The sequence below is a fragment of the Schistocerca gregaria genome, chromosome 4 (assembly GCF_023897955.1).
Source record: "Schistocerca gregaria isolate iqSchGreg1 chromosome 4, iqSchGreg1.2, whole genome shotgun sequence".
In the NCBI taxonomy this organism is placed as follows: Eukaryota; Metazoa; Arthropoda; class Insecta; order Orthoptera; family Acrididae; genus Schistocerca; species Schistocerca gregaria.
Window position 1 is genome coordinate 571912928 of NC_064923.1, and position 26946 is coordinate 571939873.

At 37.9% G+C, this 26946-nt stretch overlaps 1 protein-coding gene across 3 annotated transcripts in view; it reads right to left on the reverse strand.

The window, feature by feature from the left end:
- LOC126365924 (solute carrier family 35 member C2) overlaps positions 1 to 26946 on the reverse strand; it is a 128798-nt gene that overhangs the window by 20949 nt on the left and 80903 nt on the right. For all 3 annotated transcript variants that reach the window (XM_050008675.1, XM_050008677.1, XM_050008676.1), the window contains 3 exons: positions 22666 to 22738; positions 6940 to 7058; positions 2169 to 2302 (listed from right to left, as the gene is read on the reverse strand). In XM_050008675.1, the coding sequence (XP_049864632.1) occupies positions 2169 to 2302; positions 6940 to 7058; positions 22666 to 22738 (326 nt within the window). The remainder of the gene's footprint in view (positions 1 to 2168; positions 2303 to 6939; positions 7059 to 22665; positions 22739 to 26946) is intronic.

The following is a 26946-nucleotide window of genomic DNA, read 5'->3' on the forward strand; positions in this document are numbered from 1 at the left end:
TGCATGGAGTGTAGCCATGTATGGAAGTGAATCATGGACGATAAATAATTTGGACAAGAAGAGAATAGAGGCTTTCAAAATGTGGTGCTACAGAAGAATGCTGAAGATTAGATGGGTAGATCACATAACTAATGAAGAAGTATTGAATCGGATTGGGGAGAAGAGAAGTTTGTGGCACAACTTGACCAGAAGAAGGGATCAGTTGGTAGGACATGTTCTGAGGCATCAAGGGATCACCAATTTAGTATTGGAGGGCAGCGTGGAGGGTAAAAATCGTAGAGGGAGACCAAGAGATGACTACGCTAAACAGATTCAGAAGGATGTAGGTTGCAGTAAGTACTGGGAGATGAAGAAGCTTGCACAGGGTAGAGTAGCATGGAGAGCTGTATCAAACCAGTTTCAGGACTGAAGACCACAACCACAACAACAACTGAGCACTATGGGACTTAACATCTATGATCATCAGTCCCCTATAACTTAGAACTACTTAAACCTAACTAACCTAAGGACAGCACACAACACCCAGTCATCACGAGGCAGAGAAAATCCCTGACCCCGCCGGGAATCGAACCCGGGCGTGGGAAGCGAGAACGCTACCGCAACACCACAAGCTGCGGACTAAACGTGTTTTGTTGAAGTATATTTTTGTCCTGTACTTCAGCTAAAAGAGCATATTCCACCCACTATATTGTGTCTCTAATCAATGGCAAAGTGTAACATACTTTCATATCTTCTGAAATCATTTTTTTATTGTATGAGGGTTGCCCAGAAAGTAATGCACAGAATTTTTTTTCTTAGCCAAAAACAATGCTACGAATACGAAACATTACATATGTATTATTTGAAGTCTCCTGAGACAGCCAAGTATCCGTCACTTGCGACTAATAGTGTAGGTGCAGGACAGTTCCAAAAAGGTGTATGTAAGGGTTGTATGTTACAAGCAACGTGCCATCATTGAATTTCTCACTGCAGAGAAAGAAAGTGGGGGGAATATTCACAAAAGCTTGTGCAAAGTCTATGGACATCTGCTGTTGACAGAAGTACAGTTAGTTGCTGGGCAAGGAGGGTGAGATCATCAGATGGCGGTTCGGTGGATGTCCACAATTTGCAGTGGTCGGGGACACCACCTACAGAGGACACACCTGACCTAGCCCCTTCAGACTTCCACTTGTTTGGGTTATTAAAGGATGCCATTCGTGGAAGGCATTTTAAGGACGATGAGTATGTGATTCACACAGTGAAGCACTGGCTCCACAAGCCAGGATTCAAACTGACAGGGCATACACACCCTTGTTTCGCGCTGGAGGAAGGCCATAGAACAGGATGGAGATTACATGGAAAAATAGGGTGTGTAGATAGAACACCATTCTTTCGTGAGTGTAATTATCATTACGTTCAAGAAGGAATTGTTGAAGAAAAAATATGTGGTTGATTACTTTCTGGGCAACCCTCATATTTTATAGTCTTTGATAATGACTGAATGTCAAAACGCAAAGGAAATTTTGGAAATAATAAAAAGTGTGGCCAAGACATTTGAAAGTTATTAAAGTGCATCCAAATGGCTGCCTTGTCTCATAGAGTTCCATGCAAATTGCAGCAACAACCTTTTGATAAGCATCCTATTTTAACAAGTTAAAACCTGTGTCTTAGAATGGGACACAAATGTGGACAGCTGCCTTTGTGGACTACGTGACCTCATCTCACTTGCTGAAAGCTTTCAGTAAAGATCATTTCAGCCCATGCAGAAAGAAAATGGCATCACCTTGAAAAGACATGAACTTGTGTGTCAAGTTGCTATTACAATATCTATGGGCTTCCAGATGGCTGTCCTCCCCCCTCCCTCTACTTCTTCCTGGCTCTACAATCACACCTGACTTTCTCTATAGAAATGAGACTACGAATATGAAAGAATGACATTTTGGGACAGGTGAAGTAAAGCTTTTACATGTAATTGGAATGACTGAAGCCCACAAATACAAATATATTTGAGAACATCATTACAAATTGGGTATAGAGTTATTCTTGAAAGTGACTGAATGAAAAAGACTTAATATTATATGACTTTAGCTGATACAGTTTTATAGCACCTACCTCTACGTTCACAAGGAAACTCATAAAATTAACAAGTAGTATCATAATAGTAGCTTTTTGATGCATTTGTGAATTACCTTCAAAAGCCACTGCAAATGGTAGAACAGACACAATCATCCAGGGCTGTACATGGTATACCATGTCCACTGGATTTGACAGACCTAATTCTGATTTCTGCATGATAAGCTGAGCTAATGTCCAGCGAAGGCCACTGAAAGATTAAATAATAAACTTTGAAGTAATTTATCTTTTTTGACAGTTTATACTCATACAATACAAATAAGGCATTCCTGAGTTACTGTTTAGCATGTGATTTCAGTCTTGAAATAATCATTCCAAATTTCTTTGCCTCTTACTGCACAGAAGGAGTAAACACAAGAAACAAATAAGTACTTGCAGGCAAGAAAACAGTTGTGGTTGCCAACAACATACACTGAAGCAGGTCTGGCTGAGACAATCAAAAATAATAAAGTCATACATATTTCATTTTTGAAAAGGTAGATCATCACTCAGCACATAGAGGAGGCATAGAGTTGCAGACAGGCACAATGAAAGAGAATGTTAGAACTATCTCAGTTTTTGGGCAAAGTCATACTTCAGTAGTAGAAAAATCATACAAATATGCACAAGTGTGTGCTAGTTTCGTAGTGCAGTCAGGTCTTAGCAACCAGAGACAGTGGTCATTTTGGTGTGCAAGTTGTTCTTTTGGGAGTTCTCTAATTCTGAAGAAGGACTTTGTCTTGAAGGTGAACTATTTATAGCATTGTTTTTCACTGTGTCTTGTCTGCAACACACGGCCTTCTCTACGTGGTGAGTGCTAACCTATCCTTTCCATAATGTTGTTATTCCAACAGGGACTTTCCATTGTTTGATATTATATTTTTGGTTTGATTTCTGTTTCTTGTCCAAGCGTTTTATATCCTCACAGAACTTTAATGTGCATGATTTATACTTTACACGAGAATGTCATACAGTTTTGTTCATTTTTTACACCTTTTCTTGCTACTTCTGTTTCTTTCTCTCTTTAAAGAGCCTTTGAAGGAGCCTACATTCTGGAGACTGTACACTATTTCATTTTGTTACTAGCTATGCACTAGTTTCTACAACTGATTCATAAGAGCAATTTCAATGTGCTTTTAGATCTGATTTATTACACTGATTTTTTTTTTAATTTTATGTTTTCGCTTTAGAATTGCAGAAAAAGCTACATTAAATACATGAGTGTATCACTACATTACTGTATAAATAAAATAATTTATGTTACAAATGTAACATAAATTTAATGTTGATAATATACTTAGAAAGTGCCAAATTTGATGAAAGGCAAAATGTGCAACAAATCGATGATCAGAACCATTAAAAATATCTTATTTTAATATATTACATCCACACACTTAATTACTTTGAGCAAATTGACACATCATAATTAATGTAACCAATAAAACTGTCATTAAAAGCACTGAATGAAGAACCAAAAATGCATTATGAAAGTAAGTATTTAGTTGACTACATGTGAAGCCAATGCCACTCTTCTTATAGCAAAAATTGTGATGTACCAAAAATAAAAGTGGCGAGAGCCATTGCCTCTCAAAAAGTAGAAAAACTTACAGTCTAGAACCTGCTGGCAGAAAGTGCAGAGCTGTCAAATATTTATAGATAAAAGAATTCTACATGAGATACAGTATGAGTTTAGAAAGTGCAGATTTCCCAGCACAGCAACAGTGAGGTTTATAGCTCTTGTAACAAAAACACTAGCAGACTAGGATTTGTTGTTGACATTACGAAGGCATTTCAATGTGATTGTCACAACAAATTAATACAAAGAATTTTGTTGCTAATGTATAACAGGTAAAAATGGCTGAAATTATAAAAGCATTTGAGACAGATGAGACACAGCAGAAGTTTATACAGGTAAAACACATGACAAGCTTATTGCATATTCAAATAATGTATGGCCTTAGTTATTCCATTATCATTCCCAGAGTTTCATGATGAAAAATCATGCTTGCATTAAGGTCTCCCATTATCACCATGTAGTTATAGTTCTGTAACTCTCCACATATGTCTTCTAGCTGATGATCAGAATGTCAGCTTGTTTACTTTCAAAACCAGGATTGCTATTCTACCTAAAGTTCTTGTTCACAATGAAATTTACATCTGACTACGCCCCCTCCCCCCCTCCCCACACACACAAAAGAAATAATAATTGTGTTTGCCTCTAATAAAAGTATATGTCTTCATTTTAATTTGAGTACATCTTGTTTTTCTCAATGCACATGTAATAACATTACTATATTCAACTTGATCTTACTTGTTTTCTTTCTCAAATTTACTGACCTATCTTCAGATTCCAATGTTCACCAAATAACAAGTTGGTTTCCAGAGCCCATACTACACTGTATTTATTTAAACTTTGAGACATTAGGTGCAAGTGCAGAGAGAGATTCGTATGCCCTGTGGCATGAAGCTATTGCCCGAGCTTCCTCAGTCCACTACTGCCAACATTCTCTCTGCTGGCTCGTACACCAATCTCTTATGAACTCGTATATCATTAGGGCATCCAGCCAACATTCCAACCTGTGGTACACCAGCCTTTCATGGCCTGAAGTTCCATCATCACCTGCACTGTGCTAAGCCCTGACAGAGTAGTGCTCCTTGCAGCCTCAGCCCATACATGAGTGCTTCTGAATATGAACAGTTCTTATGCTGCATTTTTATGCCCATTACATCCTTGTCCCTTTGATGTGGAAGTAAATAATGCCCTCACAGCTTCAATTTCCTGCAAAAGGCAAGGTTCTGAGTTCAGGCGTGGTCTGGTATATAGTGGCAATAAGGTCATTAGAGAGGAACACAAGCTCAGAGAAGGGGATAGGAAAGAAAGGGGGTGTGCCTTTTCACAGGAAACATCTCAGAATTTGCATTAAATGCTTTTGGAAAGTCATGAAAAATGTAAATCGAGATGACTGCGTGAGGAATTAGCTCCATTCTGTGCTAACCACTACGCCACCTTTCTCAGTTCAAAATCAACATAAAAACTGCCGTAATGGTGCAAAAATGCAATTGATAGGTACTTGCAATAATAATAACAACAACTGTAGTAGTAGTAGTAGTAGTAGTAGTAGTAGTAGTAGTAGAAATTGATAAGTATTAGTAAAGAAAAGGATCTCCAAATTGAAATTACAATCACATAAAAATTAAAGAACTTCCACTTACCAGACAGTAATAGATACAGACAACAACAGAAGACAACACAAACACAACCATCCAAAGCCACATGTCCTGTTGTCTAGCAAAAGAGAGAAAAGGTTTGGAGGAACTGCGGCCATTTAGGAATTAAGTGGGAGAGCTATCTCATCTACAATTCAGGTGCAGGGGGGCACAGTATAATAGAATGAAAAGGAGATCTACAATCACTGTTTCTACAAAGAAATGAGAACAATTAAAATCATTTTAGAATCTCATCAAATTTGCATCAAATTCGGGGAGCATGTCAATGGTACTTGCACACATGGTAACTTGGATAAATCTTCCTCCAAAGTTGAAAGTGGTAAATTTTATGCTTATCTTGAACTTCATGGATTATCTCAAATACCTGCTATAAACTCTTTTGTGGCCATATTTGATATTAATAATGTGCTATAAAATTATGAGACTGAATTTTTGGCCAATATGTACCTCCAAGAGGCGAAATTTTTAGTCCTACTGAAAACTTTAGTAGCTTTCATAGCTGAGAGAGAGAGAGAGAGAGAGAGAGAGAGAGAGAGAGAGAGAGAGAGAATGTTCTACAGCATCACAGGAGAGCCTCTGTGTAGTTTGGAAGGTAGGAGACGAGGTAATGGTGGAAGTAAAGCTGTGAGGGCAGGGTGTGAGTCGTGCTTGGGTAGCTCACATGGTAGAGCTTTTGCCCCAGAAAGGCAGAGGTCCCCAGTTAGAGTCTCGGTCTGGCACACAGTTTTAACCTGCCAGAAAGTTTCATTTCAGCGCACCCTCCACTGCAGACTGAAAATTTTATTACTTAAGAGGATGTTACTCAGGCCACAGGATGAGAAGGACGCACTTGTTGTCTGAGTGGCCTGCTCCTCCTCTTTCGCCTTAGCCAACACATCCTGCTTTCCCCCTGAGGAAGAAACTAACAGGAACAAAAGTTAGAATAGTTCCTTTTATTTTTATATGTTTATACTGGTATTATTCCAGGTAGGAATATCAACATTGTAGGAAAAGATATATTACTACTTACGGTAAAGATAACATCCTATGTTGTAAACAGGCACTATTAAAAGACACTTCCACGCAAGCTTTCGGAAACAGCTTTCATCAGAAAAAGGGAAACACACACATGGCATTCTAGACTATGGTGCCGGAGTTGGTGGTCATGTGAGTGTGAGGTGTGCTTGCTTGTGTGAATGAATGGTGTGTATTTCTCTTTTTCTGAAGAAGGCTTTGCCTGAAAGTTTATGTGTAAGTGTCTTTTAATTGTGCCTGTCTGAAACTTACCATGTTATCTTTACTGTAAGTAGCAATCTATCTTTTCTTACATTACTGGTAGTGCTAAAATTTTTGCCTCCTGAAGTAATGGCCATCAACTATGTCTCATAATTTTGTTTTTCTCAAGTGAATTTTTTTTATACAATCACTGATGTGCTATTTGTTTTACGAAAATATTACCGACAAACTGTTATATTTATGTTGAGAGCAGGGTCTCCAGCTGAAATTAATTTCAATTACCATTTTCTATGGATATTTTTTTTAAACAGGTGACAAAAGAATAGCACCAAGACTGTTGCAAAAATGCATCCAAAGCTACTGTAAGAATCATTTATATGATAGAAAAATCTGTTTTTTACGAACCTCATGAATGAAGCAAGCAAAGTGATCATGAAACCTTCCAAGCTGAACTGAGTGGCTTTATATGTAAAAAGAAATAAACCACTTGATATCATCAAAACTATTGCAACCAAAGACCAAGACTGAAACATAAAGAACAATGTTTGCATTAGAGGAGTGAGAAGCACACAGGCATTCTTAAGAGTCATCATTTTATGGTGAATATACTTTTTTCCGTTCCTTTTTCTTGCCAGTAACAATAAAAAGCCTCATCATTTAGGAAAAATAAAAAAAATAAACTAAAAAATTCTGATACGCAGTAATGAAGAAGTATCAAAATTCAGATAATCACAGCCAGATTTTTAATTATGGTTTCTTTACTGGAAAATTACTCATAACATCTGTATACTGTCATTAAAATGGATCATTTTAGCCAATGTAGATATCAAAACACAACTCTATCTTCAGGGCTGCAATTGACTTCCGAGGGGCCTTCATTGTAATGTCAACATGATGAAAATGCATGAATGTAACCCCTTGCTTGTAAATGACATTGCAATGAGATGACACACACACACACACACACACACACACACACACACACACACACAAATTCATTCACCCAAGCAAATATAGTGTGTCTGTCAACTCAAGAGCAAGCAGTGCTTTTGGTGGGGAAAGTGGCCTTTCCTGGAAAAACCCTGTCACTGGCCTACAGGGGCACACACAATCAGTTGCCCATTACCTGTTTTCCGGTGTAGATCAGCATGCAGTGATATGCGTCGATTCTGTTAGTGGGATCTTATTTGCCAGCATCAGTCAGTTAACTTTGTGTACATACTGATATATTTCGATATCCAGAAGCTATGGATAATCGTCCTGCTTTGCAACAAAATGTGCAGAGTACGAAGAAGAGGAGCTGTTTGTGGAGTAACGAGCATTCCATCACCTCCAATGTTATTACAGCATTGTGTTAAAGATGTGACACAAAAAGAATTGTTGACTAATATTACCTGTCCCAATTAAAGGGCTGCAATTTATGCAAATATCAGCCTCACCACTATACGAAGCATAAGAAAGGAACACGAAAATAAACCACATGGTTTACTGAAATCGCCACAAAGGAAAACTAATAATTTTGGGACAAAACCCATCTTTATAGACAGTTTCACAAAATTGGTCATTCGACAACTGATGGAGGACTATTACATAAATCAAAAAAAAGTGCCAACATTATGAAAATTACTTACTGCCATAAAACAAAAAATCTTTTTTTTCAGCAGAAGGATGTTTTACACAAGACACTGCTTGAAATGGAATTTAGCTGGAAAAAATCTGTAAGTAAACAAAAGATTCCGGTAGAGAGAAAGGATATAATTGACTGGCGATGTAAGTGCTGATCCAAGTGAGAAAATTAAGGGGGTGCGGCAGAAATTTCTTTTATATCAACGAAACTTAGGTGGACAACAACATTACTTATAACAAAGGTTAGCACGGTCCTGACGTTGACGGCTTTATGGACACTGTTAGCAGAAGCAATAGGATTATTGTGGTCAATACTGGATCGACAGATGGGCTTTTATCCAACGCACTGTTAATTTATAAAGCGGGATATGCAACAAGGGTCTACCATGGGCAAATAAACTACCAAAAATTTTCAAATTCAGTATTGACTAATTCCGCATCAGCCACCTGACTGTGTTACTGTTATGGACAACGCTTGACATCACAAGAACAAGCATAACAAAGTGGCAACTAGGTTCTCAAATAAAAGGAAAATGATTGATTGGTTATTAAAAAGTGAGGTGGAAGCTGATTTGTCAGTGAGAAAACCAAATTATTTGATTTACTGAAACAACATAAGCTGGAAGACAAAGTATTTGAAACTAATAAAATACCTGAAGCTCGTGGACACATGGTGCTGTAGCTTCCACTATGTAACTGTGGCTTAAATCCAATTGAATTGGCATGAGAAAAACTCAAATATTTCATCAGAGGAAGAAATATTCTCGAAGATATTTGTATGACAAAGTTATTGCAGTTGGTGAAAGAAGGTATGTAGCAATTTTCTGAGTTTTCGTTTCTGATTGCAAACTAAATTTTACAGTAACCGAAAAAATGCATATAGAAACACAAGTCCCAATTGTTACAGGTTTTGAAGCTATAAGTCAAGATGATTGGAGTGCACACTGCCACTACATAGAGAAACTTGAAAGAAAGTACTGGGATACGGATGGGGTTACTGAAGACATAGGCCTACTAGACGACCTAGTTATTAATTTAGATGGTGACAATGTTGACGATAATGACAGTGACCTCTACAATATGATGTATGTAAACAGGCAATGAATAATTTCTTTAAAAAATACCTATTGTATGCTTTCAAACCATGACCATGAATCATTTCTTAAAAAATGTGATATGTATGCTTTCAAACCTTTGTCCATACACTACAAATTTTCTCTTGGTAGGAATGTACTTCATGGTAGTAAAAGTGATAAACAATTTTCGAAGATAAATGCAGTCAAATATGGTCTAAAGCAATAAATATCTTTATCACTAAATGTACAAAAACAGCAATAATTTAAGAACTTCTTGCAAAAATTAATTAACTTTTTGCTAATAGAATATGCTTATGGGACAGTAGCATTTGAATATATTCTATCACTAAATCTCTATCTTGTTTACTATTCAAAACATTCCCCATTACAGACTACACATTTATGGCAGTGTTTTTCCAATTCACGAAACACTTATGGAACTGTTTCTCTGGGATAGTTTAATGCTATCTTAAGGAAGCATTTTTAATCTCATCTATGTTTGTAAAGCCACTGTCCTTTAAGGTCTGCTTTGAAATGTTTCCACCACTTGTAACCTGTTGTTTTAGTCATAGCAGACTCACCACAAGCAATGTTTAATGTTTCTAAGAATTTGATGCATTTTATTCTGTTCTTATAAGAAAATTTAATACATATTCTCTAATCTCTATACAAAACAAATAATCACTTATATTACCAAAACACATGTAACAATTTTAACAGCTGACAATAGACTAAATACTCAATATGCTTAACATTGTACAGATACTTTTCAGACATATTTATGAAGAGAGTGACAAACAAAGTAGTGCAAACTGGACTAATACAGCAAGAGAAATTATTAATTTCTTGTTACCTTTTTAAAAACTCTTCGTGTTACAAGAATTGTTCTGTTGCAACATAGCCCTTCAAAGAAAACTCCTACCTTTTATTAGAAATGAAAAGCAAGAACAAACCTTAAATTCTATATGTTGATTGCAATATATGGGGTTCATTTTACAAACAGCAGTAGAGGAACATACATTTACATGAACAGGTTTTCGGTTCTACGTTTGTAGCAGAATCATGACTTCTGTTCCTATGTTAATATTATTTACTCTATAATGTTGTGTTTCCGAAGAAGCTACCACTCTATTGTATTTCTTATGGCCTTAACGCATTTATCTGAAATAAACGCTGCTGGGACGTATGTGTACATGGCATCGCCACAGATTTAAAGCATGCGCCAAGGCAGGACCAGTACCACGTTGTGAAACAGCCTGTAGAAGCACCTTCTGACGTAGAGGGGTAGGCAGAGTGGGGACTCACTCGCTCACTCTTCAGTTTACTGACACACTATACACCTCAAGCTCACAACTCCAGCTCCAGCAGCTCAGAATGGAATGTGCTTGAAGCATGCTTGCTTGCTTGTGTGTGTGTGTGTGTGTGTGTGTGTGTGTGTGTGTGTGTGTTGTTGATATTCCAACCTGGGCTTCCTTATGTTACTTATGCAGCAGACATGTTGGTTTTCAATGGCCACCTGAAGTCCTGAAAATGAAGCTGTGATGCAAAATGTGGATTCACCGTCTCAGTGACCAATAAAAGCTACTATAGCTAACATAAAAAGAGTTTAATTTCACTCTTATGGTCAAACTGGAACCATCAAAAGTTGGTTTTATATAGCAACCAACAAAATAAAAGCTGCCACTTTGAACCATTCACTGCTTTATGTCTCGTGGACTGGCATAAAATTAAAAATGCACCGAAACAACTAAGAAATATAACAACTGTTAAGAAGTTCATTTGCAGACATGCATCCAAGAAGGAAAATGTACATACAGTATCATTTATTAAGGAATAAAAATTTTTAAGATAATATGTGATTACTGCCAAGACTTAAATCAATGCATTATCAGGGGCATTTTGTGAGCAGGATACCAAATGTCAACATTTTCCCAGCAGATTATTGGCATAATGTCAGTAGGTTATTTATAAAAGTTTATGATCAAAGTAAATATGAAAACAGAGATTATTTCACAAAAGGATCGTAAGTGGTACGATAAAAGACTTTCAAAAATACTGAATTCATCAACGCATAATAAAATCATTCTAAACTGTATGTATGCAGCTCTGAACTAAGGCACAGGCAGAGCAAAAACAGTTATAAGAGGATGAAGTGAGAATCACATAAATGATCAGCTGCCAGATGCAATCAAAAATAAATAATTATTCTCCGGCTTTGGGAAATTGTTGCTCTGTTATCTCCTCTATTTACCAAAGAAAGAAGTAACTCCATGTAGGAATATTGACAATGTAGGAAAAGATAGATTGCTACTTACCACAAAGGTAACATGCTAAGTTGCAGACAGACACAATTATAAGAAACTTACACATAAGCCTTCACGAGAAAAAGAGAAATACACAATGTACATTCACACAAGCAAGCACACTTGACACACACATGACCACCAATTCTGGCAGCTTGGACCAGACTGCAACTACCATGTGGGATGGAATTGCTGTCTGAGGTAGTGTGCAGCAACTAGAATGCCATCATATGCATCATGAGATTGTGGGGTAGGGATCTGGGAAAATTGAGTGAAACAAGAGAGGAACAGAGAAAGATGTGTGGGTGTGTTGGCAGAGGGTGGCAACCAAAGGGAGTGGTAAACAAGACTGGGGAGTTGGTGATAGGACACATGGAATGGAAACTGTTCTGTGGAGGGTGTGGGGAAAGCATGTTAGTGTAGATTGAGGCTGGGATAATTATAGGAGGAGACAGTGTGTTGTAAGGATGACTCCCATCTGCACAGTTTAAAAAAGTTGATGGTGGGGGGGAGGATCCAGATGGCTCGGGTAGTGAAGCAGCCATTGACATCAAGCATGTTATGTTTAGCTGCATGTTGTGGCACATGGTAGTTTACTTTGATCTTGCCACAGTTTGGCGGTGGCCATTCACCCTGGTTGGTAATCATACCAATATGAAAAGCAGTACAATGATTGGAGCAGAGTTGTTAAATGACATAGCTGCTTTCATCCCTGATGGGGTAAGATAAACCTGTGACAGGACTGGGGTGGAAAGTGCTGGGTGTGTAGATTATGCAGGTCTTGCATCTGGGCCTTCGACAGGTTTATGATGCTTGTGGCAAGGGGTTAGGGTTGGAAATGGCATAGGGATGGACTAGGACGTTGTGGAGGTTGGTTGGGTGACCAAAAACCACTTTAAGAAGAGTGCGGAGGATCTTGGGTAAGATGTCCCTCATTTCAGGACATGACGATAGGTAATCAAAGCCCTGGTGAAGGATGTGGTTCAGTTGCTCCAGTCCAGTGTGATTTTGGGCGATGGCTGGTTCTTGGGGTTGGTGAGATGGGGTTGTCAGCAGAAATGGCAATGGAGATGTGTTTGCAGCCTAGTTCTGGAGGATAGCGCCTGCCTGTGAAGGCCTTGGTGATGCCCTCAGCTTGCTGGACAAAGGAGTTCTTGTCATTACAGGTAACAAAATGTATGCACTATTGGTGGTAGATGGGTTTAATGTGGACAGAGATGCAGATGGTGAAATCAAAGTGGAAGAGGTCAACATCCAGAAAGGTAGCACATTGGGTTGAGGAGGACCACGTGAAGCAGATGGGGAGAAGATGTTCTGTTTCTGAAGGAATGAAGATAAGGTGGGTTACCCTTGAGTCCACATCTTGAAGGTATCATCAATGAACCTGAACTAGGCTGGGAGTTTGGGAGGCAAGGAATGTCTCCTCACACGGCTTATTAGCAGGCTGACAAAGGATGGTGCCACACCCATCAATCCTGGATGCCCCATTGAAGCTGCTTATTGTGCCCCCATTGAAAGAATTTTCGCCCTCATTGACCAACACCTCCAACCAATTGCTCATAATCTACCTTCCCACCTCAAAGTTCCCAACCATTTCCTTCACTGACTCTCCACCATTCCCACCACTTTACCTCCCGGATACCACTCAGTACTGTTGATGCCACCTTCCTATACACCAACACCTCTCATGCCCAAGGTCTTATTGCTGCTGAACACTACCCTTCCCAATGTCCTTCAGGCTCCCACTATCGCATTCCTCATAGACCTTACTACCTTTATCCTAACCCATAACTACTTCTCCTTTGATAGGAAGATATACTAATAAATCTGCTGCACAGCCACGGGCACTCTGATGTTTCCATCTGCACCTCTGTCCACATTAAACCATCAACCACCAACAGTATCAGCATTTCGACAGCTGTCATCCCTTTCACACCAAAAATCCCTCTCATACAGCCTGGCCACCCAGGGATGGCACCTGACAAGAACTCTTTTGCTCAGTATGCTGAAGGTCTCAACAAAGCCTTCACAGACAGTCACTATCTCCCGGACATATATCCCGTGCCATTTCCCCTCATAACCTCAATCCTCCCACCATCCCCTAGAACTAGCCACAAAGGAGTGCCCTCTTCATCACCCATTACCACCTCAGACTGGAACAACTGAACCACATCCTTCGCTAGGACTTTGATTACCTATCATCACGCCCTGCAATGAGGGGCAACCTACGTGAGATCTTTCCCACTCACCCAACTTCCACAACATCCTAGTCCATCCCTCTGCCACACTTAATCCCAACCCCTTGCCATAAGGATACCATTCCTGTCAAAGACTGAGGTACAAGTCTTGGTCAATACACCCACCTAGCACTTTCTACTCCAGTACTGTCACAGGTTTATCCTGTCTCATCAAGGGCCAGGCCACCTGTGGAAGCAGCCACGTCATTTACCAGCTCTGCTGCAATCACTGCAGAGGTTTTTATATTAGTATGACTACCAACTAGCTGTCCATCAGGATGAATGGTCACCACCAAACTGTGGTCACGAGAAGATTAGAGTACCATGTGGCACAACATGCAGCTAAATATAACATGCTTGATGTCAATGGCCACTTCACTATCTGAGCCATCTGGATCCTTTCTCCACCATCAACTTTTCTGAACTGCACATATGGGAAATATCCTGACAACATATTCTCCACTCCAGTAATTATTCCAGCCTCAACCTATAGTAACATACTGCCCCCACACCCTCCACCTTACAGTTTCCATACCCTCTGTCCTATCACATCCTCCTCAGTCTTGTCTCCCACCCTCTTTGCTTACCACTCTCTGCTAATGCACCTACCCATCTTTCCCCACTCCTCTCCTTTTCCATCAAATTTTCCTCACCTCCCTGCCCCACAATCTCCTGACACTGCATCTCTTGACATTCTAGGTGCTGCACATTCTGCCTGATGGCACTCATCTCTTCCCCCATACGTACATTGCTATCCCTATCCCTTCCCCTTTCCCTTCTCCTTCCATGCCATCTCCAGACTGCTGGCTGCATCCCATGTAACAGTTACATTCTGGCCTACTTGCTGGAATTGGCAGTCATGTGCGTATGGTGTGCTTGCTTGTGTGAATGAATGGTGTGTGTTTCTCTTTCTCAGATAGAGGCTGAGGCCAGAAGCTTATGTGCAAGTGTCTCAACTGTGCCTATCTGCAACTTTGCAGGTTATATTTATGGCAAGTAGTAATCTATTTTTCCATATCTTCTTGTTCGATTTAGTTTTTTGTTTCAGAATATATCCATTAGTAGGATGGCAGCAATCTATGTCTGATAAGAAAAGGCTTTAATTTTATGTATGAAGCAACATGCAAATCAGGATCAAAACACACTGCTCAACAATTGCTACAGAACAACTTACCAGTGTTGAAAGGAAATGTAAAGGGCAGCAAGTGTTACCTGCAGAGAAGCCTGTGCATAAATGCTCTATAAGCGTTCAACAATTCATGCAGTACAGTGTTTTATGAAGGTTGTTATGGAAGTGATTAGTGTGACTTCCTGTGTGGTACGGCAACATGGCTGTAATACATAATTTGAGTGTTTACGATTGTGGACAAACAGTTGGAGGGCTTGAAGCCAGTCAAAGTGTCCCTACTGTAGCTACAGTAATGGGTTCGTCCAAAAGCATCATCTCATGATTAAAAAAGGTTGCAGAAAATGAAATGCTATGTGAAAGCATGCTAGTGGTCACAGATGACCACCACACAGCAAGAAGATCGATACTTTAAGGAACACACATCTCACTCCTAGGCAGATCACTGCAGACCACACAACTGCTACCAGTGCACTTGTCTTTACCAGAAGCATTACACAGCAATTAAATCAGGCTGGTTTGTACTCTCAGAAGCCTGTTGAATGCATTCCACTTAACCCACGACATAGTTAAGAAAGAGTTCACTGGCAAAGGCCGCATACTGGTTGGGGTCACCAACAGTGGTCCAAAGTGATGTTCTCTGATGAGTCCCACTTCACTGTGGCAAGTGATTCTGGCCTGTAGTTAGTGTGAAGAGCGAGGGTAATATGTCACATGCCACAGAATGTTTGTGAATGTCATCTGTATGGCGTGGGCAGGCATTATGCACAATGGCCGAACACCACTGTGTATCTTTACGTGATGTACCATTACAGCACAACGGTACTGCAAGATGATAATCTATACCAGTTTCACATTAATCCCACTGATAGTTCTTTGCTTATTCAAGAGTGTTACTTAATATTGATTTCTTATTGTAGGTATTACTTTCCGAGAATTCCTGATGAACTGCTATGGATATGTACGATGCGATAAAAATAATTATTCAGATAGTGAAGGGAGACAAAAATTTAATAGTCATGGGATTTGATAGTAGGAGAAGGAAGAGAAGGAAAAGTAGTATGTGAGTATGGAATGGGGGTAAGGAATGAAAGAGGAATCCACCTGGCAGAATTTTGCACAGAGCACAGCATAATCATAGCTAACACTTGGTTTAAGAATCAGGAAAAAAGGTTGTATACGTGGAAGAGGCCTGGAGACACTGGAAGGTTTCAGATAGATTATATAATGGTAAGACAGAGATTTAGGGATCAGGTTTTAAGTTACAAGGCATTTCCAGGGGCAGAAGCGGACTCTGACCACAATTTATTGGTTATGAACTGAGATTAAAACTGAAGAAACTGCAAAAAGGTGGCAATTTAAGGAGATGGCACCTGGATAAACTGAAAAAACCAGAGGTTGTGGAGGGTTTTAGAGGGAGCATTAGGGAACAATTGACAAGAACGGAGGAAAGAAATACAATAGAAGAAGAATGAGTAGCTTTGAGAGATGAAATAGTGAAGGCAGCAGAGGATCAAGTAGATAAAAAGATGAGGGCTGGTAGAAATCCTTGGGTAACAAAAGAGATACTGAATTTAATTGATGAATGGAGAAAATATAAGAAATACAAACGTCTCAAAAATGAGATCGAAAGAAAGTGCAAAATGGCTAAGCAGGGATGGTTAGAGGACAAATGTAAGGATGTAGAGGCATATATCATTAGGGGCAAGACAGATACTTCCTACAGGAAAATTAAAGAGATCTTTGGAGAAAAGGGAACCATCTGTATGAATATCAAGAGATGACATGGAAAACCAGTTTTAAGCAAAGAAGAGAAACCAGAAAGGTGGAAGGAGTATATAGAGGGTCTATACAAGGGCAATGTACTGGAGGGCAATATTATGGGAATAGAAGAGGATGTACAGGAAGATGAAATGGGAGATATGATACTGCGTGAGGAATTTGACAGAGTGCTGAAAGATCTAAGACAAAACAAGGTCCCGGGAGTAGACAATATTCCATAAGAACTGCTGATAGCCTTGGGAGAACCAGCCATGACAAAACTCTACCATCTGGTGAGCAAGATGTATGAGACATATGAAATACCCTCAGACTTCAAGAAGAATGTAATAATTCCAATCCCAAAGAAAGCAGGTGTTGACAGATGTGAAAACTAACAAACTATCAGTTTAATAAGTCACGGTTGCAAAATAATAATGCGAATATTTTACAGATGAATGGATACACTGGTAAAGCTGACCTCGTGGAAGATCCATTTGGATTCCGTAGAAATGTTGGAACACGCGAGGCAGTACTGACCCTACGACTTATCTTACGAGATAGATTAAGGAAAGGCAAACCTTCATTTCTAGCATTTGTAGACTTAGAGAAAGCTTTTGACAATGTTGATTGGAAACACTCTTTCAAATTCTGAAGGTGGCAGGGATCAAGTACAGGGAGCGGAAGGCTATTTACAATGTGGTGTTATACAAAAACACTGGAGAGTAGATCAAATAACTAATGAGGTGGTACAAAACCGAACTGGGGAGGGGGGAATTATGGTACAACAGGACTAAAAGAAGGGATCAGTGATAGGATACATAATTTGTATCTCTATTATTTAAAAGCAATGAAGTACTACAACAGTGCCAAGCTGAAAGGTGAAAGAGGTACTGAAGTCATCCTACTACTCTCCATAACTATTACACCGTAAGCAGCTCACTACACAATTGTGAATAGTACCTGTACCAACACTGCAAAAACAGGGTACCCCTGTACATATTGAGATTAAATGAAAATCACCTACACGGCTTTTCATTACTACTACTACTACTACTACTACTACTACTACTACTACTACTACTTGAATCTCCGTTGGCAGAAGTTCTTTGTTTATGGAGTTTCTATTACCATATCTGCAGAACTACCATATCTGCAGAAGAAATGTTGTGTTGATGACCAATGTGTGAACAATTATAGAAAATAGGGATTCCATCACAGAAGAGACAGAATCTGATACCTGTGTATTGAGCAAATATACAACTAAGTGGGTGAAACATAAGACATGGAAATCTATTGACTTTGTATGAAAAGGTAAATTCACTTAAAAAAACTATAACATTACAAGGAGACAGAAGAGCTGGCTGCTATTTACCTTTAAGGGGCCAAAGTCCAGTACTGCCAATAAATGCCCAGTTATTTCTACTTTCAATTTGCCTATCAAGACTACTGGAAGTTTGTCTCCCACAGGTGATTACAGGCCATTAATTCTGTCCTCTTGTAATTTAACAATCTGTGGACTTTGTGATAAGTACAATAGCGTACTTGTTCAGTTTATGATGTGTTGCAAATACATTCCTTCGGCATTTCACTTAAAAGTAAAAATCTTGTGCAGTAACTACCTTTTTCCTGACTTACAGATATTCCTTAATATCTCCCCAAAGCAAGATGCTTTTGGCTGAATTCAGCACACTAGACAAGCATAATTTGAAGCACTCACTTGAACAGGACTGATGAACCTGGTGCAAACTGCAGTAAATATTAGTGTGACTACTGGAGCCAACAGTGCAAAGAAAGAGGTACCCTGTCCCACAACAGTGTCTCAAATGCTGCCTGTTTAGTACCAGGATACCACGGCACTAGACTGTACAAGGACCTGTACAAGCAATCTGAACATACATCACATACACTCTAACGTTTTAACTTGATATGTATACCTACTCCACAATTCTCCATACAGGTTCATTTATTAACCACAAAGAATAAGATTTAAACTAAGAGATTTAATGGAATACACCAATTAACCACAATATATAAGGTTCAAACTAAGAGATTTAATTACACAGAATAATACCTGTCTGGCCATAATCCTATGGTTACATAGATGTGTACCAATGTAGAAACATGATCAAATTACAGACATGGGAAACTGTTTTATATTTTAAACAATAACGTACTATTAACAGCAGAAATGTGGAAACGTTGACAACTACATGACAGTAATCAACACAACAGTATTTATTACTGCATCCTTCTTTCTGCAAGCAATGTTTCTATACATCCTTTTCTCACAATAGTACTGTTAACTAATACCTTTTGTTGCTGTTTCTCTCTCTCTCTCTCTCCCTCTCTCTCCATTCCCTTATGCTTTGCTGATTATTCATCTTATATGTTCTACTAACGGTATTTCTTTTCATTCAACTATTATTCATTTCTTTTTGTTGTAGCTCATTTCCCCACTTCAGAGATACCCTTGGACTATCTGATTTGCAAATATTCATTCTTCCCAATCATTTTCACTTTTTGTAGGTACCTTCAAGTATAATCTCATCATCTTTGGCAATTAATTTTGAAGGGCTGAACACCACAATCTATATAATATTTTTTTAAAGTCTGTCTTTATCTTTCATTCTTTTGAGTAGTTGAATAGAAATCAGTGGTTGTAAAACTCAGTTCATCTATCTGATCTTTCTCTATTTCAGAATAAAATTCATTTGTACTGATATTTTTATTTAGCTGTACCGGTTTCAACAAATTGTCTTTTCAGAAGCCTTCAAAAATAGGGATATTATAATATCATTAAACTTCGGCCATACAGTTTTGTTAATAATAAGAACTGTATTACAGAAACTTACTTAATATTGGTTTAGCAGATGTCAATATCTTCTTTACAGAAGCAGAATGCCATGGCATATTAATCTGTACATATTTTATATGATTACTGTAAACACAGATTGACATACTGGTAATTTACAATAGATAAATCATAAATCCATGTACATGTCAAGCAGTTGTGTCAGCAGCAAAGAACATATATAAAAGTATATAAAAAGTATAGCTAAAGGCCCCTAGGCGTGCGTACACACACACACACACACACACACACACACACACACACACACACACACACACCAATTTATCAAGTGACCAATTTCATGGCAGTCTACACACGTCCCGACCGACTGAATTCAGTGATTACATCATCGTCCTGTTCCTACCACTGGTGGCAAATTGTTTATAGGAAGTTCATGAGGTTGTGTTCAATGAGATGCCACTTCGCTTTACACAGAAACAAAAACTGGAGTTTGCCAAACTAGAAGAAGAAATACTACAAATGGTGGTGCACACATCATATAATAAATACAACAACACATACAAAAGAAATGAAGCGTATAGCAGCTGCCAGAACTGCAATAAATAAATAAAATAAATAATTAATTAATTCTTTACTATGGTATTCACAGTAGAAGGCTTGGATAATGGCTGGATTTCTTCAACATTTTTGACAATGAGGCTAATAGATTGCATGAATAAAAGTAAATGGACTGTCTATATTTTGGTTGTCACATTTTATTCCCGATATACATCAGAAATGAAATCTAAAATCTAATCTATCTGACTTTCCACTTTTAGATTTAATTTCACTTAAGTATTGGAAATAAAACCTAAAAATCGAAATATCGAAGCGCAATGGACTTTCACTAGTAAAATATATAACATTTACTCTCTCTATGTTGTTGTTGTCTTCAGTCCTGAGACTGGTTTGATGCAGCTCTCCATGCTACTCTATCCTGTGCAAGCTTCTTCATCTCCCAGTACCTACTGCAACCTACATCCTTCTGAATCTGCTTAGTGTATTCATCTCTTGGTCTCCCTCTACGATTTTTACCATCCACACTGCACTCCAATGCTACATTTGTGATCCCTTGATGCCTCAAAACATGTCCTACCAACCGATCCCTTCTTCTAGTCAAGTAGTTCCACAAATTTCTCTTCTCCCCAATCCTATTCAATACCTCCTCATTAGTTATGTGATCTATCCACCTTATCTTCAGCATTATTCTGTAGCACCACATTTCGAAAGCTTCTATTCTCTTCTTGTCCAAACTAGTTATAGTCCATGTTTCACTTCCATATATGGCTACACTCCAAACAAATACTTTCAGAAACGACTTCCTGATACATAAATCTATATTCGATGTTAACAACTTTCTCTTCTTCAGAAACTCTCTCTATGTGGTATATGAAATCATAATGGATTTGTTTAAAAAAATGGTTTCATGCACCACACAGAGAGAGTAAAAGTCATATAATTTATGAATAAAAGTCCATTGACCTTCTGTTCCCCTCACACAATGTGCCATACAAACATCTGCAGTCTTTAAATTTCTCCAAAAACTTCCATTAAAGTTTTGTTCACTTCACACTCAGTCATGTATATTAGAACAGCATTAAATCTCATGCGCTGTGACAAAAGATGAACTTTTTCTGGAAAGCTGGCATGAAAGTGCTACACTCGGCACAACTTATCATGTGAAGTAGTAGGTGTGAGGTCGGTTGCCCGGTGGTCATACCCAATCAACAGCCAGACACGGAAAGTCAGACAGTGGCAGGCCAAAATACCTATGCCCATCCAATTTGTTAGACGGTTGGTCGCTCGATGCATGCCCTTAAGGTATATAAGGAAATTATACACAACCTAAAAGGTACGGGTAATTTCCACATTTTATAAGAGATGCTGTACAATCAAAATTGTGTCCTTTTTCCAATGCAAGCTCATCATTCAACTAATCTTTTTAATTTAGGTAGGAATGTTTATACAATTCAAATTATTTTGAAAGATTCATTTAGAGCCCTTTTCAACTAAATGCACAATTTCCATGTTAAACAGGGTTGGAAGAGGAAGTGTGTTTCTTGATGTTGAGATGTTCTGCAAAAGTTAATACACATTATTCTCGCTACCTTTGTTGAGCAACTGCTCATGAAAGTGGCTCCAAAAAAATGTCCGCCCTGGCTGTCCTATATAAAGACTTTGACATATATTACATTATATTTTATATACCACAGGTTTGAGAAATTTGTCAACTGGAGGTTTCTCATTACGTATAAAGAGCAACTTGGTGACATTGGACTTGTCATGCTCCTGTGAAGAAGATACTGACATCTGCTAAACTAACACTAAGTAAGTTTCTGTAATACACTTCTTAGTCTTTACATAAATGTATGGCCACAGTCCAATGATTTATAATATCCCTAATTTTGTAGGTTTCTGAAGATGACAATTTGTTGAAAAATGTAAGGCAAAACAAAAATATCTGTGCAACTGACTGAATTTTATTCTGAAATATATGCTGCATACTACAGTTGCTTAAAAAAATTAGCAGCTATTAATGAAATAATAAATGTTTCCCTTTTGTTATAGTCGATAATAAGGTTGTGCACCATCTTTTTAATACAGTTTAGTCTTCAGTTTCGACTAAATATCTATTGAAAATAGCCTCATCAGTAATGAAAGGAGAATAATTATTTTCAAAATTACATGACACTATCAATTATTAAAACTTTTTAATAGGAATATTATTTTGAAATCACAAGATAAATTCTGTAACGAACAAGATGCATAAAAATCCATAAGTTCTTTTTGAGAGCAAAAGTAAAATGTTTACTCTTGGGGATAACATAACTTACTTTTTCATTATAGAAGTGCTTATACAATCACAGATATACCAACTTCATTCTTCAGTAAATGGATAAATAAGAAAGCGAAAGATCCAATAAGCTGAATATGCTTTCCATGATATAAAACAAAGTATCGGCAGTGTCAGAAACTTAAACAGCATCAGAAGCTGCATGTAGGAACCTTACCACAAGAGAAATACTATGTGAAGAATTTGTTTCAAGTCATTACATAAGCAAACACAAAATCTAAACTATTTGTATGAAATAATTTCCCTTAGTCTTATTTGTAATTTTCATCACGTTTCAATTATTATAAAGATAATTACCTTACTCTCTAATCGGAAGAGGAGTGCAAATCCTAAAATAAAAAGTATAGTGGTTGACTTTGTCATCGTATACCTGCAAAAAAGGAAAAACAATAGTATTACCACCACTGCATTGAAGAGAACAATGGACAAATAGATAAAAACAGTAGAGTGAGGTTACACATGTAACTGAAGTTTCAGTAGCAGTGATATCAAGCATGCCATGAAGGCTATACAGTATGTGCTGAATACATGAAATCTGCAGGCATTTTGAAGTTTTGTTTAATGTAACAAATGAAATGAAGCATTTCAAATTGGTAAACTAAAAAATAAATAAAAAAAGATAATTAAATCTTTATCTGAAATGCAGTAGGCCAGAATAGCACAAACAGAAATTGGCAGTGGCACATAGGAAAGACTGAATACATGAAAAGTTAAAAGGGAAAGTGTCACAAGAATGAATGTTCTAAGACACATGCTTACTTTCTTTTTGGGCTGCTCCTACTTTTTTAAGCAAGAATCACTCAACTCATCTATCAGCTTCCATGACCTAAGATACTACAGTACATGTGAAATATGCCATCCACAGAGAAATAGAGGGCCTATATATAACATGAAATGTGTTCAAAAAGTAATGCAGCCTTAAGGAAGAATCTTTCTTTTTTATTGCATGTATATTCCTTGTTTAATTGAAGAAGAAACATGATGCATTAGAGCAGAGCATATTTGTTACCACATGTTAGATAAGCCGGGACTCAGAACATCTTCACAAGGAAAAAAGTATGGGAAATATCTACCAAACAAGTCCACCACCAATCAGCTGTATGGCAAGTTACAGGAGACAGTCAATGTGGAAACTGCAGCCAAAGGTGCCAATATCGAAAATGTTGATAGTGGTGCAAGCCAAAGACAATGAATGTGAGATGTATGCCTAGCCAGCCTGGTCTCTCCATCTATGGTGCCCACACAGCATTGTGGAAGTGTATCTCTACAGAATTTGTGCTCTTCATGAGTTGTTTTCTAAAGACAATGGAAAACATGTATCTTTCTTCAATAGTTTATGTCATCTTTAACTCAACATTGGGAAAAACTTAATGATTGGTTGGGTCAGAAGGTTCCACCTTGATCGATATGTGTATCCAAAGAACTGATGCATCTGAATTATGGGGAACCCCCATCTGCTGCACGAGTTCCCTCTGCTCCCGCAAAAAGTGGGTGCTTGGTATTCAATGTCACTTAGGCAAATCTTCATTACATTCTCTAATGGCTTAGTGAACAGTGAGCACTACATACAGATGGTGTAAACACTGTATATACTGTATTTCAAAATCAGTAACAGCACACGTTATTTCTGCAGGACAGTGCTATGGCACATAGAGCCAACAATACCACCATGACTGTCTTGGATCAGTGTTTTCACAGACAAGTGATTTCAAAGGCATTGCGGGGCACCCTTATTTATCACCATGTTACAGTTTCTTATGAAACTTTTCTTTAATGATGCTGATTACAGAAATGACACACACACAATTTTCAAATTTAGAAATTTAACAATGTATTGCTCTAGTTTCTCACCTAGGGTTACAATTTGTGTTTGAGCACATGCATCAGTAATTTATATTATATGGCCACTTTTAATAACATCTGTAACATAGTCATTTTCCCATAAAATTGTGTTATTCTTTGAACATTCTCATCAGGTTTACAAGCAAAGAGAACAAGACAAAATGATAGGTCAAGCATAAATTTCTAACTACTTTCACATTATAAGATGTAATCTCTTATTCATATTGCCAATAAACATGTGTAGACAATATGGAGAAAAATTTTTGATGAATTTATATGCTTCACTTGTGACTAAGTAAGTAGTGAGCTAATTTGAAGCTGGTAATAAGAAACAGTACACACCAAAAATTCAGTGTAACTGGACAGCAAAAAATATCTACTCACCAGCGGCTCCTCCTTCCGGCAGAAGGGTTGAAGAAAGAAGGGGCGAAGGAAAATGATTGGAGAGGGTTAGGAGAAGGGGTAGATTTCTGAAGTCACCTGCAATCGTGGGTCAGGGGAGACTTACCAGATGGGATGAAACTGAAAGACTCAATCAGTTGGAAAAATCTTTCCTTCTCATCCCGTCTGGTAAGTCTCCCCTGACCTGCGGTTCTGGGTAACTTTTCTGAAACCAACCCCCTTTCCTAAACGTCCCCAGTCCTTTTCCTTCACACCTCTCCTTGCCCCTTCTACCTTTCTGCTGGAAGAATTAGCCACTGGCTCCAAAAGCTTGCACAAGAATAACTTTCTTTTATGTGCATTCTCTGTCACCAATTGGTGTGTAGATGTCTTCCTATCCATTTACATTATATTGTCAAAAATTGATTATTTTTGCTGTTACATCAGAAATTCAGTATGCCATGTAATGAATTCAAACATATATAAGTATAATTGAGCTGAACATCCACACACAGGAAGAAATGCCCATGCATTCAGTTATAATAGAACAAGAACACAATGTGACAGGTAACAGCAGTATAACACAAATAAATATTTCATAAATCATAAGTCATGCTCTTTAGACTCAGCTACTATGGACACAACTAAATAAAAAAAGGCTAGTAATAGTTGCTATTAATTACAATATAAACATTATTAAAATTATATTTGCCTGACAACTCCTTATACCCAATAAACAGTTTTTCAATCAGTAGTGTGTGTGTGTGTAAAACACATGGTAACAATTGTGTACTTAAATTTTAAAGTTGTTTATGTGATCACTTAGCAGGCAGTCATATATTGATGACAATCAATACATATGAAAGATTTCACTCTGAAGCAGAATGTGCACTGTTTTGAAACTTCCGACAAATGAAAACTGCTTGTCAGATGAGAATTAAAACATGGAACCTTGAATTTTTTAGGCACTTCTCTTATGGACCTCTCTCCAGGCATGACCTACAACTCACTCTCAGACGTTTTTAGTACTATCAGTACCTCTCTCACTTATAATACTTTTTACATCATAGAATTTTATCATGGACATCATCCACCAGAAATGAAAACTTATAACAAACAATGGAGCAGAAGAAAACAAAAGAAAAAGAATAGCAATTTTTCAACAAGAAGTGATGAGTCCTCAACAAACATGAAATATGATGTCTCCTTCATACTCCTGCAAAACTGAGGAATTTGTTGGGTCCTCTCATAGATGATTTCAGGATTAGGAAACATGGCAATTACAACATTTCATATAAGTGTGGAATGATTTACATTTGGCCACAGCTCTTGCAGTTTAGGATCCGAGTGATGAAAATCACTGTCATACTCGCTTGGGCCAACCAGATAAATTGTGCACAGGAAACCAAATAATATATGAGGAGACAAAAATTATAGCCTGACTTTCACCCTTCTGGGACTATGTAATACAGGAGGCAATACACATTCGCATGGCAAATAACTTTGTAGAAAGGGACTTGGGATTCCAACTAAGTATCACATGGAATCCTATGCTTCTTGTAATTTGATAAAGTGGAAACAAACAAGAAGAAGAAAACAACGAATGGAGAGAGAAGGTGGGACAGAGCACTAAATCATATGTTCGGGTAATGTTATGCATAAAATAATTCTCTATAAAAATCTTAGTATTAAGCCAATACAATTAAACTAAAGTAAACCACATTCTTGCACTTTCACCACAGCTGGTGCTGGGCCCAACTGCCTGGGGAAGCATCACATTGGTATTCTCTCTCCTGTTGCCATGCCTAAGTCAGTTGGCACAGGCCATGCTTCTACCAAGTCTCTCCATGCATAGTTTTATCATCAGGAGAATGTAGCCACTTGGAGGGAATATCCCAAAATATTTTGAAGTGACTACTGTACTCAAAGTTCATTCAATAATGCTGCAACCATGACTTAGGTTGTGGAAATGGAAGAATATGTAGTGACAATAGTTGTGTGATTTTATAACCCACTACTGCATAAAATTTGAAAAGGAATTATTTTATACATAACTTGGCCCAAATCATAGGAAGTAGTACTCAGCATAGAGGATTAGTCTCTTTCACACCTTTTCTCTCCACCACCCATTTTTTAAATGGCTGCTGACATTCTTAAAATGCCAGTGAAATCACTTAATAACTCTTTTAAATGAATGGGGAATTTTTCGCTCAAGGTAGTTACTTATTTAAACTTTTTACTTTGTTCCTTTAACACATGGAGGCTGCTGAGCTCTTACACCGACAAGTTACTTCGTAACAAGAGTATAATGTTTTACTTTAGTTACTTAGCCGACTTAAGTTATATTAATCAGCT